This window comes from Saimiri boliviensis, chromosome 2 (genome assembly GCF_048565385.1).
Source record: "Saimiri boliviensis isolate mSaiBol1 chromosome 2, mSaiBol1.pri, whole genome shotgun sequence".
In the NCBI taxonomy this organism is placed as follows: Eukaryota; Metazoa; Chordata; class Mammalia; order Primates; family Cebidae; genus Saimiri; species Saimiri boliviensis.
In genome coordinates this window covers 60,049,180-60,064,216 of record NC_133450.1, presented here as the reverse complement: position 1 = coordinate 60,064,216, position 15,037 = coordinate 60,049,180, and the positions used below count along the sequence as shown (strand labels likewise).

The following is a 15,037-nucleotide window of genomic DNA, read 5'->3' as shown; positions in this document are numbered from 1 at the left end:
TCACGCCTGTAACCTCAGCACTTTGGGAGGCTGAAGCTGGTGGATCACTTGAGGCCAGGAGTTCAAGACCACCCTATCCAACATAGTGGGATGCCCCCTGTCTCTACTAAAAATACAAAAATGAGCCAGGCATGGTGGAACACATCTGTAATCTCAGCTACTCAGGAAGCCAAGGCATAAGAATTACTTGAACCTGGGAGGCAGAGGTTGCAGTGAGCCGAGATTGTCCCATTGCACTCCAGCCTGAGCAAGAGAATGAAACCCTGTCTCAAAAAATAAGTAAATAAATAATAAAATGTAAAGCAGGATAGATGAAAAAGGGTGGCTTGAAGAAGTAGGAACTAGTTTGCAAAATCTAGCAACTAGTTGAGAAAGAGGAAAGCATTGATGATATTAAAGAAATTGGTGAATAAGTAAGTTCAGTTTTTGATAGAATGAGTTTAAAGTGCTAGGGAAACATCCTTAGAGTAGCTTTGCAGTAGTCACATGCAAGGAAATGTTCTGGACTGGGCTAGACATGAAATTAATGAACATAGATATGGTGGTTAAAACTATTTTTTAAATTTTCAAGTCAGTCCCATAGCTGAAGTGGGTGGATCGCCTGAGGTCAGGACATCTAGACCATCCTGGTCAACATGGTAAAACCCCCTCTCCACTAAAAAAAAAAAACACAAAAATTAGCCAGGTGTGGTGGTGGGTGCCTGTAATCCCAGCTACTCAGAAGGCTGAGGCAGGAGCATCACTTGAACCTGGCAGGCAGAGGTTGCAGTGAGCCAAGATCACGTCATTGTACTCCAGCCTGGGTAACGAGAGTGAAACTCTGCCTCTAAATAAATAAATAAATAAATAAATCCTATAATTTAGATTAATGAAAAAAATCAAAATTTGTAGGATGCCTATAAAGCAGTACTTAGAAGAAATTTATAATACTAAACAACAGTATTAGAAAAGAACGACCTCAATAACCTCAGCTACCACCTCAAGAAACTAAGAAAACAAAATAGAGTAAATGATAGAATGGGAATAATAAGAACAGAAATGAGTATAACAAAAAACAGAAAAGCAATACAGAAAAATGAATGAAATTAAAACCTGGTTGTCTGATAACACCAATAAAATTAAGTGATCAAGAAATAAAGGAGAAATACCCAAATAAATGAAGGTTAATCAAAAAAAGAAAAAAAAAGACAGAAGACTACCAATATCAGAAATTAAAGAAGTGACATCACTACAACTTCTACAGATATTAAAAGAGGGATATTATTAAAATTTTATGCCAATAAACTTGATAACTTACAGGAAATGGAGAAATTTTGTGCAAAAGTAAGCAGAGGTATGATCTTAGCTCTAGTCTAACCTTAGCCAGGTCCAAAGGCAGCCTTGGAGCATGAGTTGCAACACAGTACAGTAGTCTCCCTTTATTTGTAGTTTAACAGTTTCAGTTACCTGCAGTCAATCATAGTCCAAAATTATTAAATGGAAAAATCACAGAAATAAACAATTCACAAGTTTTAAATTGTGTCATTCAGAGTGCATGATGAAATATTGGGCCATCCCATTCTGTCCTGCCTGGGATGCAAATCATGCCTTTGTCCAGCATTATCCATGCTGTATATACAACCCAACCTGTGAGTCATCTACATTGCTCCTGACAACCAAGTGTACCATCACTGCTCGATGATCCAGGATCACCAAGAAGCAGATGATCCTTCTTTTTAGGTATGGTCAGAAGGTCAGTATTAGCCTAATGCTATGTTGCAATGGCTATGTCATGCACCTCACTTCATCTTATCATGTAGGCATTTTATTATTACACATCATCACAAGAAGAAAGTTGAGTACAGTACGTTATGAGAAAGAGACATTTTCATAACTTTTATTATGCTGTATTGTTTTAATTGCATTATTTTTATTATTTTTGTCAATCTCTTACTGTGCCCAATTTTTTTTTTCTTTTTTTAAGACAGAGTTTCACTCTTGTTGCCCAGGCTGGAGTGCAACAATCCTGGCTCAATGCAACCTCCACCTCCTGGGTTCAAGCGATTCTCCTGTCTCAGCCTCCTGAGTAGCTGAGATGCCATGTGCCACCATGCTCAGCTTATTTCATATTTTTAGTAGAGACAGGGTTTCATGATGTTGGCCAGGCTGGTCTCAAATTCCTGACTTCAGGTGATCTGTCTGCCTCAGCCTCCCAAAGTGCTGAGATTACAAGTGTGAGCCACCGCGCCCAGTCTGACTGTGCCCAATTTAAAAATTACACTTTATCACAGATACATATGTATAGGAAAAAAATGTACCATTTGCTGTGTCAGGCATTTACTGGTGGTCTTGAAATATATTCTTAGTGGTTAAGGAGTGACTACTGTATTGGTCCCACCTTAAGACAAAGAGTTCAGCATTTTGTTCCCCTTTTTATTTCAGTCAGTCATTGGCTATGAGGTTGCCGCCAGCGTGGAGAAGTGGGAAATGGTGACATATGTAACCTCCCAGGTAAGGTAGTGATGTGTGTGACTTCCCAAGCTTCTCTTGGGCTGAGGACATGTTATGGTTTCGCTGTGTCTCCACCCAAATCTCATCTTGAATTGTAGCTCCCATAATTCCCTCATGTTGTGGGAGGGGCCCAGTGGGAGATAACTGAATCATGGGGGTGGTTCCCCCACTTCCACCATTCTTATGGTAGTGAACAAGTCTCATTCACTTATTGCAGAGGTGAGCAAAGATACGATCTCAGTTATAGTCTAACCTTAGCCACCCAAGAATAAGATCTGATGGTTTTATAGGGGAAACCCCTTTTGCTTGGCTTTCATGCTCTTCCCTTGTCTGTCACCATGTGAGACATGCCTTTCACCTTCCGCGACGATTATGAGGCCTCCCAGCCTCATGGAACTATAAGTCCATTAAACCTCTTTATAAATTACCCAGTCTTGTGTATGCCTTTATCAGCAGTGTAAAAATGGACTAATACAGGATGTTTCTCTAGAAAAGAAATTATGAGTTTTTAGCCATCAACACTCACAGCAGCTGGTACGGGCGGGCCAGCATGGTAAAGGGATTTATTTGTGTGACAGAATATAGTTTGTTTAGCCTATGGTTAATATTTAAATCTACGATCCACTGCTATCAAAATAAGGAATCCTGGGATGGAATCCCAGCTATAGTATTATTCCTGGTGTGATCTTGGAAAACTCAGTTTCTGCTTTGGAAAATGAGGGAAATATTTTCTATCAGCTTTGAAATTCTATTTCTATGTCTAGTATATAGTAGGTTCTCAATATTTGTTGAATAAGTGATTCTATATTGCACTCAAGATCCCATATTTAATTAGTAGAAGTCTGAAAATATTGCTCAAGAGCCTTTATTCTATCAAGTTAGCAAAATTTCTGAAAACTATTTCTTGGTAAATATTTTCAAACTTAGCAGTTTTATTCAAATATTTAATGAAATGAAAAACTTTATTTTTGTATACCTGATTACATAAGCAGCAAGTCTCCCCAATTCCTCAAACCATTTAAATATTCTGCCAGATATAACTGACTTTTAATGACCCAGCCTAAGAAATGAAAATAAAGTATGAAACCAAATTATTGTACTTTGTTCATTTGATTAGAAATCATATAAATTGAACCATACTAAATTGCTGATATTCAACGGTTCCTGACCCCCCAAAATGGCAATTTTTATATGGCCCACACTAAATATATTTAGCTTTAAATAATGTGTTTTAAGAAATATTACAATAGGACTTCCAAAGCCTCCCAGTTCTCCCTTTTACTCTTATCATCTCCTGTCTGTTAGGGGTGTGGCAGCTATTTTTGGAAAATTTCACAATCTTTTATCTTTCCTGCATAGCATAGGCAACTTGTAGTTTCTTTAAAAAGTATAAATTAGTAGTTTTGTTTTGCTATCCTAAGCAGCTAGTACGAATAATCAAGCCTTTAATAGAGAGAATATACTAAGTTTACTTAATGTTCCTCAATTGTTTAGGTCAGTGGTTCACAACCTTTAACGTTCATGACAACCAACACAAAACTTGTTTCTGGGCCCTATTGCCAGAGATTCTGATTCAGTTTAGGTCGGGGTGGGACCCATGAATTTGACTTCCTAACAAATTCAAAAATTGTGCTGATGCTATAGGTACTAAAACCACTGTTAAGAACCACTGACTTGGGTATAGAAAAAACTATTTGTAACCAGGCTTTTTCTTCTTTTGGTCCTTAGGTAAATAAAACTCAGGTTGATGAGGTATCATTTTACCTTCAATCAAAACCATTTTTGGTAAAGTACTACCTTACTTACCTCTAATGAAAGGTAAGTGTAAATTAGACTTGCTTTGACGTGGTTGCTACAGACCGCAATTACAGGACAACTGAGAAATTTATTCACTTGTCCTTTCTTTCGAATTTCACTGTGCTCTGGCTTGCCAGGAGGTGCAAGGGTCGTCCCAGCCTTGCACTTGGCTCTCCAGGCCTGGGTCACTTCACTTGAGTTATCAGAGGCAGCGCGTCCAGTTGACAAACTCTGCTGGAGGCTCCTGATAGAGAAGGGCGCGGGCTCCACTGCTGAGCCAACCCAACCCCATCCACGAGTCTTCTTTCCAGGGACCTTTTCGGAGCCGAGGGCACTGCTGCAAGAGCGCTGCGGACAGGTTCCGACTCGCTGGAGATCGCGCGACGAATCTGCGCCTCGGACCCTCGCCTTCCGGCAGTCGCTGGATTGCTGCCCCACAGGGAGCGAACCCGCCACAGGACCAGCCCAGCGCGGGCTCTGTGGATCAGCAGGCTGTGCAGGCGGCGAGTTCGCTCACGCATCTCAGTCCGCTCCCTCGTCCTCCTGCCCGCGAAGATGTCCGCGAGGCCTGAAGCAGGCTTAGTGCGCGAGGCTTCTCGGCAGATCGCGGCCGGTGGTTCTGCAGGTAAGGCCACCCTGCCCTGCCCCGCCGGAGGCTAGCCGCTTTCCCCACCGTTTGTCCTGAAAAAGTTTTCCAGACAGTTCTTCCTACTGTAGTTTTGCCCTCTTCCTCAAAATTCCGCGCTCCCGGAGCAGGGCTTGAGCCCGTGGAGGCGCGAGAGCAAAGGAGGCCGGGAGCTGACTGCCAGCACCCGGTGCTCCAAGTTAAGTTGCCGCGGCGTCCGCGCCGGCCGCTCTCGGGTTCCCGGCATTCTCTGTTCCTGGCCTGTAAAGCAAGCAGGACAACTCCGAGGACAGCGACTTTGAGGTAATCTTTTTGCCTTGCTGGCTATTTTACTTGAAAATGATCCAGTTCAGTCTTAGTTTTATCAATTGTAGCGTCTTTCTTCAAGCTCGCCCAGATCTTAAATAAATGCTGCCTTCCTCATCAAAGTACTTCGGGACTCCACAGGACTTATTGCCTACTCTGCTTGGTTGGGGATATTCGTGCCTTAAATAAGCATATTAAAATTAAATGCATATGTTAATACACATAAACACCTTGATATAATGGGCTCACGTTAATTTACGGAGTTATGCTGTTGGGGGAAAACAAACCGTTAAGAAATAATGTTATAATTTATTTTGGAAATACTTTTAAATGTAGCTGGAGAAAGTTACCACGAGATGTGTTATGTGCAAGTATTTTAAAGCTATTTTAAAATGTAAATTATGATTTGGTTTAAAATTTAATCTTACAGTCATGCATTTTTATTATAAATATGTAATTAAAGTAATTGTAATAATTGGCTCACCACCAGAAAACATTTTATAAATGTAGCCATTCTTTTAATATATTATGGTAACTAATCATGTTAAGGCAATGACTAGAAGATGTTCAAATGTTTAACTTCGACTAGTAAAAGTATTTTACTAGTATTTTCAAACAAATCTGGACTTTTTTTAAGGGACTACTGCAAATTATGACTGGTTATCACTATGTCATGACCTAGTTGCATCTCAGGAGTACCATAAGCAGCCACATGTGTCACTTACAATCTGGACACTTTCTTAAAGATGATATTTCATCAATATCAAATTAGAGGCATGCATTTCTTACAGGTAATTGTAAAATGTTAGTTCTTTTGTTTTTTCTTGCTCTCTCTCTTTTTCTCTTTCTCTCTTTTTCTTTTTATGCTTTGAGATGGAGTCTCGCTCTGTTGCCTGGGCTGGAAGGCACCAGAGCTGGAGTGCAGTGGCGTGATTTCAACTCTCTGCACCCTCTGCCTCCCAGGTTCAAGCGATCCCCCCACCTCAGCCTCCTGAGTAGCTGGAATTACAGGTTTGCGTCACCATGCCAGCCACTTAAAAATTTTTTTTGTAGAGATGGGCTTTTGCCATGTTGCCCAGTCTGGTCTCCACCTCTTGGGTTCAAGCAATCCTCTCATTGCAGCCTCCCGAGTGGCTGGGATTACAGGCGCCCACCACCATGCCGGGCTAATTTTTTTTTTTTTTTTTGGAGATGGAGAAGGGGATTTTTTTTTTTTTTTTTGAGACAGGGTTTCACTGTGTTGCCCAGCTGGGTTCAAGCAATCTGACCCCCTTGACCTTCCAAAGTGGTGGGACTACAGACGTGAGCCAACTGCCCAGCCCATCCATTATTATAATGGCAGTGGCACCATTGCTTGCTCTTTTAGTTTTCCAATTGTGGTGATGAATTTGCACCAAGCTATTTACCATTTTTGGTCAAATTTCACAATGCCTAAGGTTCTGTCATCTGTATCTGACTCTTTGATTTGTAGTACAGGACCCTGATCGGAGAAAACTCAGCTAGTCCAAAGAGAAAGTGAGTCCAATTGATTAATATCCTAAGCTAAGACCAATGACTCATAAGCATTTGTATAGTGATTTATGTGATTATACTATGTATTAGGCACAGCTAAACTCAAAAGAATATTAAAAGCAGATCAAACTCAGCTGGGCATGGTGGCTTATGCCTGTAATACCAGCACTTTGGAAGGCTGAAGTGGTCAGATCATGGGGTCGAGAGATTGAGACCACCCTGGCCAACATGATGAAACCCCGTTTCTATGAAAAACACAAAAATTAGCTGGGCATGGTGGCACGCGCCTGTAGTCCCACCTACTTGGGAGGCTGAGGCAGGGGAATCACTTGAACCTGGGAGGCAGAGGTTGCGGAGAGCCTGGGTGACAGAGTGAGACTCTGTCTCAAAAAATAAAAAAAAGAGCAGATCAAACTGTAATTCTACTCATGCTGTTTTGTTGAGTGATAAGTACTTGGCATAAATATGTGTGATTCCATCATCTATTCTAATTGTAACTAATATAAATAAAATTAGGACATTTATAAGATAATTTAAAATAGCAGCACAGTTGATTGCCTGTGCTTCCTGGTGTCCTCCTCAATCCTAACTCCATCAATAACCGTGGAGTTATTGATAAATGATTAGAGTTATTTATACTTTCATAATAGTAAAAAAGAGTTATATTTTCTTGTACTTGGCCAAAAGCATTTTCATAAAACTTTATTTTTGTTGTACTGTAATAAATGTGGGCTAACCATATTATACGTACTGGTCAAGGCCAGACAAAAATCAATATACAAGAGAGGCAGAATCTTAATAAAAACAGGAAATGCATTTGAATCTCTGGCACTGGGGTTCTGATCACTGATATTGTTTGAATACAATACTACTCTGTGTGTGTGTGTGTGTGTGTGTGTGTGTGTGTGTGTGTGATACAACCTTTTGTTTGTAAAGGTCAAAGATACATTCTTGGCTTTCTTAGGGGAAAAAGAAAGAAACTGGGAGGTTTATTGGAGAGATACAAGGGTATCTCGTGGATTTCAAGGTCTGGGATGCATTTCTGGAACGTGCTGGAATTGGGGGTTGGAGTGCTGAGGATAACTCAGGAAGTGAACTCTCTCCGTCTCTTCTCTTTGTTAAGTAGCCAAGTGTTCCTAAGGCAGCAGGGAGGCAGCTAATAATATGGCCACAAGTATCACTACTATACCTGTCAGGATGGCTTGCAAGACTTCCCCAGTTACTTGACTGGTAAGGAGTAAGCATGCCCAAATGCAGTCAGATAGCTTATTAGTTAGCAAAAAAACAAGTCATCATGGTGCCAGCTCCCTGTGCCCATAGCACCAGTCAGCACTGAACAGAAGAGGCCAGAGGATAGGTGGGATGAGCAGGTCACTCTGCTGTTAAAGATCCACCTCTAAACCACAGCCACACAGTTTTAGAGACTTATGTTGAGGTCTGCAGCTGTAACTTAAAAGCGGGTAAGGTGGAAAGTCTTGCACTCAACTGAAACCAGGGAGAGGAATGAAAAGAAGCCTTGTTGCAGACTTCCACAAGATAGCAGCTCCTCTCCAGGCTGCTTATCTACCCTTTCACTTGGAGAAATCACAGGGCATTCTGCCAAGACTCAGTTCAGACTATGGTCTAACCTTGCCTGCCTGGTCCATGTGGAGATATATGAGGTTTTCAGGGTGCCACACTGAATCTGTTTCCCTGTGCTTCCTGGTGTCCTCCTCATTCTCACAATTGTCTGTTTTTTTGTTCTTTAGTCTGTGTAGCAGAATGTGCTCCCCAACAGCTTCTATGTATATATGCTCTTGACTTCTTATTCTTGGAGGGAGGGAGAAACTAACTTCCGTTTTATTTTCATTTCTAGTCCAAAATCCTGGGGAAAAACTAAAAATAACTGAGCATTAGTAGGGGCCCACCTCTGTACCAATCAACTGTAGCTAATCCCCTGTGCAGATTGGTGGGGCAGGTGAAGTAAGGACCTCAGGGGAGATTATTTTCCAGAAAAACTAGATACATCATGAAATGGACAACAGGTATTTTCTATAATGATATAGGCCTGTCTTTTATAAGAAGGCGATTTGTAATATTTTCACTTAAAAGACTAAAGAGATTGATACACTGACAGTTGCCTGGATAATAAACTACATATCAGAAGAAACTGATACATATATATATAAAGACTGGTCTTGAAATGTGGTTTTAAAGATTCAAGTGAGAGAGTCACAGAAGCCAGTGATGAGAGAGTCAGAAAAACCAATGATGAGAAGAACTTCAGGAAGATCAACAAGGACCAGCATTGCAGAGGGGTTAAAGATGACAATGAGAAGAGGTTACTGGATCAGACCCTTGGTACTGAAAATGTGGTCCATGGATGAGCTGCAGGAAGGAGTATGGTAGCATCTGGAAGTTTGTTGAAAATTTAGGATCCCAGGCCTCACCCCAGAAGACCTACTGTAACTGCCTGGGTGGGATTGTCGTGCCTGCTGCCTAGACAGAACCGATCTTATCAAGACAGGAGAATTGCAATAGAGAAAGAGTAATTCACTCAGAGCCAGCTGTGTAGGAGGCCGGAGTTTTATGATTACTCAAATGAGTCTCCTCACGCATTGGGGGGTGAGGGCTGCAGCCAGAGAGTCAGGAGTGCTGATTAGTCAGGTCGGAGATAAAATTATAGGGAGTCTATGCTGCCTTATGCTGAGTCAGTTCCTGGGTGGGTGGGGGAGGTGCACAAGATCAGATGAGCCAGTTAGATCTGGGTGGTGCCAGCTGATCCATCAAGTACAGGGTCTGCAAAATATCTCAATCACTGATTTTAGGATTTGCAATAGTGATGTTATCTCCAGGAGCAACTTGGGAAGGGTCAGAATCTTGTAGCCTTCAGCTGCGTGACTCCTAAACCACACTTTCTAATCTATTGGCTAATTTGTTACTCCTGCAAAGGCAGTCTAGTCTCCTGGCAAGAAAGGGTTCTGTCTTGGGAAAGGATTGTTATCATCTTTCTTTAAACTGTAAACTACAAATGAAGTTCCTCCCAAAGTTAATTTGGCCTATGCCCAAGAATGAGCAAGGACAGCTTGGAAGTTAGCAGCAAGTTGGAATTGGTTAGGTCAGATTTCTTTCACTGTCTCAGTTACAATTTTGCAATGGCAGTTTCACTACCATATGAGAACCTGCATTTTGGGAGGGCCCCAAGTCATTGGTTTTCACTTAAAAGTTTAGAAGCGCTGTGTTAGAAGACCTTTGAGAAAAAAAGATTCTATAGAGGGGGAAGGTCAAAGCCAAATTGCAGAGGACTGAAAGTGAAATCTTTCTTGGTTTTCATTGCTGACAGACAGCAACGAAATGCAGACAGAAGAATGCATTTCATACTCCCTATTTTGTGCCCTCAATTTAGCTTTCAGGCGTATTTTTCACCCCTCTCCTACACATTCCATTCAGTTTCTGCTGAACAGGTCTGCTGACCATTCTTGACTGTTTCCTGTACTGTACTTTATACCTTTATTAGACGGAGTTTCGCTCTTGTTACCCAGGCTGGAGTGCAATGGCGCGATCTCGGCTCACAACAGCCTTCGCCTCCTGGGTTCAGGCAATTCTCCTGCCTCAGCCTCCTGAGTAGCTGGGATTACAGGCACGCGCCACCACGCCCAACTAATTTTTTGTATTTTTTTTAGTAGAGACGGGGTTTCACCATGTTGACCAGGATGATCTCGATCTTTTGACCTCGTGATCTACCCGTCTCGGCCTCCCAAAGTGCTGGGATTACAGGCTTGAGCCACTGCGCCCGGCCAGGTTTTCGTAACAGAAAGGCTAGAGCCTTTCAATCCTCATTAGACTATATAGCAGGATTAGAGGTAACTGGTGAGTTATTGTGCCAAATAATTATTTCCTATCACTAATTGCCTAATGGCTTAAAAATACCTAAAAAGAACTTTCCTAGCTTTGTCAAGAAGATATATTTCTACCTTTTGAAATTCCATTCATTTTCTAAGGCCCAGATTGAAAATGATTTTCTGCATAAATATTTCCCAGATGGACTCTATAGTGCATCCAGCTTTAACATTCTCATTAACATATGAATGAGGCAAATAATAAAATTAACTGCTATTTATTGAGTAAATACTAAATGCCAGATATGGTTCTAAGCTTTACATGTGTTAACTTTTTTTTTTTTTTTTTTGGTGACAGAGTCCTGCTCTGTTACCAGGCTAGAGTGCAGTGGCGTGATCATGGGTCACTGCAACCTCTGCCTCCCAGCTTCAAGTGATTCTCCTGCCTCAGCCTCCCCGGTAGTTGGGAGGCACACACCAACACATCCAGCTAATTTTTTTGTATTTTTAGTAGAGATGGGCTTTCACCATGTTGGCCAAGATGGTCTTGATCTGCCCACGTCGGCTTCCCAAAGTGCTGGGATTACAGGCATGAGCCATCAAGCCCATCCATGTGTTAACATTTTAATTGTTACCACAACACGCAAGGCAAGCACTACTGTAATTCACTTACAGATGAAGAAACTGATGCACAGGGGAATAATGAACATGCCATGGTTGCACATACATGCAGCCATTTCTACAACAGTTGGGAAGATGAAGTCAAGTCTACTCTTATCTCTGTAGCCATTATTAGTTTACATTCCTTAAAATAACTCTTTTACCTACAAATACATTCTGTACAGACTTTCCACTAAGTAGTATCTTGCTCACTCCAAATCATTTAATTTATCTAGGCAAACATTATCCTTTAGCGAAAAGAAAATTTAGTTATTTTAGTTCTCCATCCATGCAGGGCCCCTACATGCAATTGGAAACATTGTGATCTGAAAAAGGACTCTGGACATGAGGGCAAGTAGGAGCTGAAATCTAGCACATTCTCTGTTCCATGATTTGTGCATCCTAGAACAGACATGTGTCCGCTTGGGGTACACCTTTCTCTGTTTCTCACAAAGACACCAAAGGTATTGACATAAGCTCTGACAGAATTCCCCTAAACATGTTAGGGCTCCTAAGATCTCTGGCCTCAGCAGCTCCAGCATGTGACATCATTACTGTGTCTGCACATCAGCAGGGCTCTGGGAGGATCCTCTGTCACATACTTGGTCAGCTTTAACTTGGAGCTAGGAGCATGGGTCCATCTCAGACCTTCCCATTCTTCCTAATGATCAGTTTGGGCCCTTCCATGTGTTCCCAAAGACCACAGGGTTGTTCTTATTTCCCATGTCATGTAGTATCAGGCCCACTCAGATGATCATTCTCCCCAGAGTCTTGCAGGGATTTTGTATCCAACCTCAGAACCTCCCAGGGTCTGTGACAATGTCCTGTTAGCCCACTGAGTGGTCCTGCTCTTGCTAGAACCTGTCAGGCTTCCTCCCGAGGTCATTCTTAGGCCTTGTTCACACTGAATGTCCTTCAAAAGTGGCAACTCTAGGACCCTCCTCCTGCCTCCCAGAATCTTTTACTCATATTCCTCAAAGTCTGCAAGTCCCCCTCTGAATGTCTCTTACACCGTTATTACCTTCTATGTATCATGTACATGAGATCACCCTGCTGGCAAGACTGATTGATTTTCCAAAATTTCCAGGTTGCTGTTTCCAGCCTTACCTTACCCATCCTTTCCATCCTTACCTTAGTCCCTGGTATCTTTTTTTGGGGGGGCCAGAGTCTTGCTTTATCACCCAGGCTGGAGTACAGTGGCATGATCTCAGCTCATTACAAACTCCGCCTCCCAGGTTCAAGCAATTCTTTTGCCTCAGCTTTCTGAGTAGCTAGGATTACAGGCGCCAACCACCATGCCCAGCTCATTTTTGTATTTTTAGTAGAGACGAGGTTTTGTCATGTTGGCCAGGTTGGTCTCAAACACCTGACCTCAAATGATCTGCCAGCCTCGGCCTCCCAAAGTATTGGGATTACAGATGTTAGCCACCAACACCCAGCCAGTCCCTGGTATCTTATAAGCACATCTCCATCATTTACCATGTTTTCGCTTTGTACATCTTGCAGTTCATTGCTTTCATTTAAATTGATTGATTTAGTTCAAAGTATTCTTGAAACAAGTTTTCCAGTTTTGCACTAAACACAATTCAAGTACTTCGTGTAGTGTTATCTCATTAATCACCTTCAAAGAGTCAAATAAGAGTGAAATGAAAGACTTTTTTGAGAAAGGAAAAGCTCGGATTCATGAATAGGCTTTTGGAAGATGATCTGAGAGTATATGCAAATTCTGCCTTATTTTAATAGGGAGTGAGTCCAAGGATTTTAACCTAAAAAGGCTAATAAAAAGATATAGGATGATTTCAAATTTCTTATATATCTTCATTTTCATAAGATTGCTCCGTTTTCTTACTCTAATATAATAGTTAAAATACAGTTAAAGTAAATGCCTTAATAGTATCTATGCTAGAAGTCCTTTGGATTTTAATTTGAACTAGGTAATAAAAGGGCTGATACACCAGGGGGTAATCAAGGTTAAAATTTTGATCAAGGAAAATTCTTTTTCAAAATGGTGCAAAGGGGATACACATGTGATTTGGTTAAATAGCACCTTTGGAAATTCATGATTTGGGAAACTGTAATTGTTTGATAATAAATAGCAGGTTTTACTGAAACAGGTGAGCCTTCATGACACATCAAAGGGTGGCTGGAACCCATTATCTGGGTAATTAGGGAGGAAAAAAAAAAAACCATTATTTCAACCACATAGGAGGAAGCAACTCTATTGCTCAAATTAATTATAAAATACCTTTAAGGGATGTATTTTAAGTAAAATGTAGTCTTGTCTCTCTTTAAGAAAATCTAGTTCTCAAAAATCAGAATTTAAGAACAAATAAAATATGAATTGCATAACTACATTTCAAAGGATTTCTTATTTTAACTCTACCTTTCTGAAAGATGTTTTAAAAGTGTAAATACCCTTAATATGTGGCTTTATGATTCAACAGACATAAAACTTAAAACAACTTTTACACAATGTTTTAAAAACATGTTGTTTAACCAACGCTTCCTCACCTCTCCTTTGCCCCTAACCTTGACTACAGCATCTAAGGGTATTGAGAACCAGGTGTTTCAGAGTCTAGCAAATAGGGGCTCAGAAATGTTTGTTGACCATATTAACAAATAAATATGAAAAGTCTAAGCCATAAAATATTCTTAGGCTCCTACTCTGAAGAGAGAAAATTATTCAGGGATTCTAGTCATTAGATAATACTTGCAACAGTACTATATAAGTTATTTATACATTTTAAAGTATTATCACTCTACTCTGCTATCAAACATTGAATTTATTCCATTTTCCTGTATGTTTCTATACCTAACTCACTTTTCTTCATCCTCCCCACTCCTCCCAGCTCACCCTTCGTTGGTGGTATCTTTAAAATGGCAATGAATGAAAGGAACCAGGTTAAAGGTAAAGGATTTTTACAGTTGTACTAGATTTGGATTGATTTTTCTTACCCATTTACTTTTCATTTTGCTTTATTTCTCACATTGCTATTGTATCTAAATTGGCATATAGTTATTTTCTAAGTGATTAATATCTTGGTTATGTTTGTATCAATTCTTTGGACACTTTGCTGGTTATACACATTGTAAATATTCTATCATGGTTTATACACATTGTAAATATTCTATCAGATTGGCATTTTTTTCATTGTTATCTGTAGGCCTTGTATAAATTTGCTAGGGTTACCAGAAAAATGCACCAAAAACTAGGCAGCTTAAACAACAGAAATTCCTTCTTTCGCCTATTCTGTTCTGGAGGCTGGATGTCTGAAATTAAGGTGTCGGCAGGGTTGGCCCCTTCTAGAGGCAATGAGGGAGACTCTGACCCATGCGTCTCTCCTCGCTTCTGGCACTTGCCAGCAGTGCTTGGTATTCTTTGGTTTGTGGACACATTACTGCAATCTCTACTTCCCTTGTCACTTGATGTTCTCTCCCTGTCTGTCCTTATCTTTGTGTCCCTTTTCTTATAAGGACACCAGTAATTGGATTAGTATTCACTGTAATCTAATATGATCATATTTTAACTTGATTACATCCTCAAAGATCCTATTTCCAAATTAAGTCACATTCACAGGAATTAAGTCACATTCACAGGAGTTAAAACTTCAGCATATCTTTTTCAGGAACCAACCCACAACAGGCATTCTATTGTATTTTTTCTTATATTGTGTTTCTCAAATTTACAGCCCATATCTCAAGCTATGGTCCTGTGTTCCTCCTTTTATAGTTAACCTTTCTGAAAAGCTCCTCACTCAGTCTTTAACCTGCTATAATTGGCAGGTACATGTTTACCTTTGTGCCAAAACTGCTAACTGCCATTTTCATT

General features: G+C 40.7%; 2 protein-coding genes across 8 annotated transcripts in view; one reads left to right on the top strand and one right to left on the bottom strand.

The window, feature by feature from the left end:
• MIPOL1 (mirror-image polydactyly 1) overlaps positions 1-4,452 on the bottom strand; it is a 377,605-nt gene extending 373,153 nt beyond the window's left edge. The window contains exons 1-2 of one of the 4 annotated variants that reach the window (XM_074393408.1): positions 4,297-4,452; positions 1,298-1,446 (exon numbers count right to left, since the gene is read on the bottom strand). The gene's annotated coding sequence lies outside the window, so the exon portion shown is untranslated. Of the gene's footprint in view, positions 1-1,297 lie in introns of all 4 variants that reach the window. The other 3 variants (XM_074393411.1, XM_074393412.1, XM_074393410.1) reach the window with 3 other exon arrangements.
• Positions 4,453-4,830: 378 nt separating this feature from the next.
• SLC25A21 (solute carrier family 25 member 21) overlaps positions 4,831-15,037 on the top strand; it is a 512,298-nt gene continuing 502,091 nt past the window's right edge. For 2 of the 4 annotated variants that reach the window (XM_074393420.1, XM_003924193.4), the window contains exon 1: positions 4,831-4,912. In XM_074393420.1, the coding sequence (XP_074249521.1) occupies positions 4,843-4,912 (70 nt within the window). In that variant the 5' untranslated portion in view covers positions 4,831-4,842. Of the gene's footprint in view, positions 4,913-5,067; positions 5,216-14,057; positions 14,117-15,037 lie in introns of those variants that run through there. The other 2 variants (XM_074393419.1, XM_010334934.3) reach the window with 2 other exon arrangements.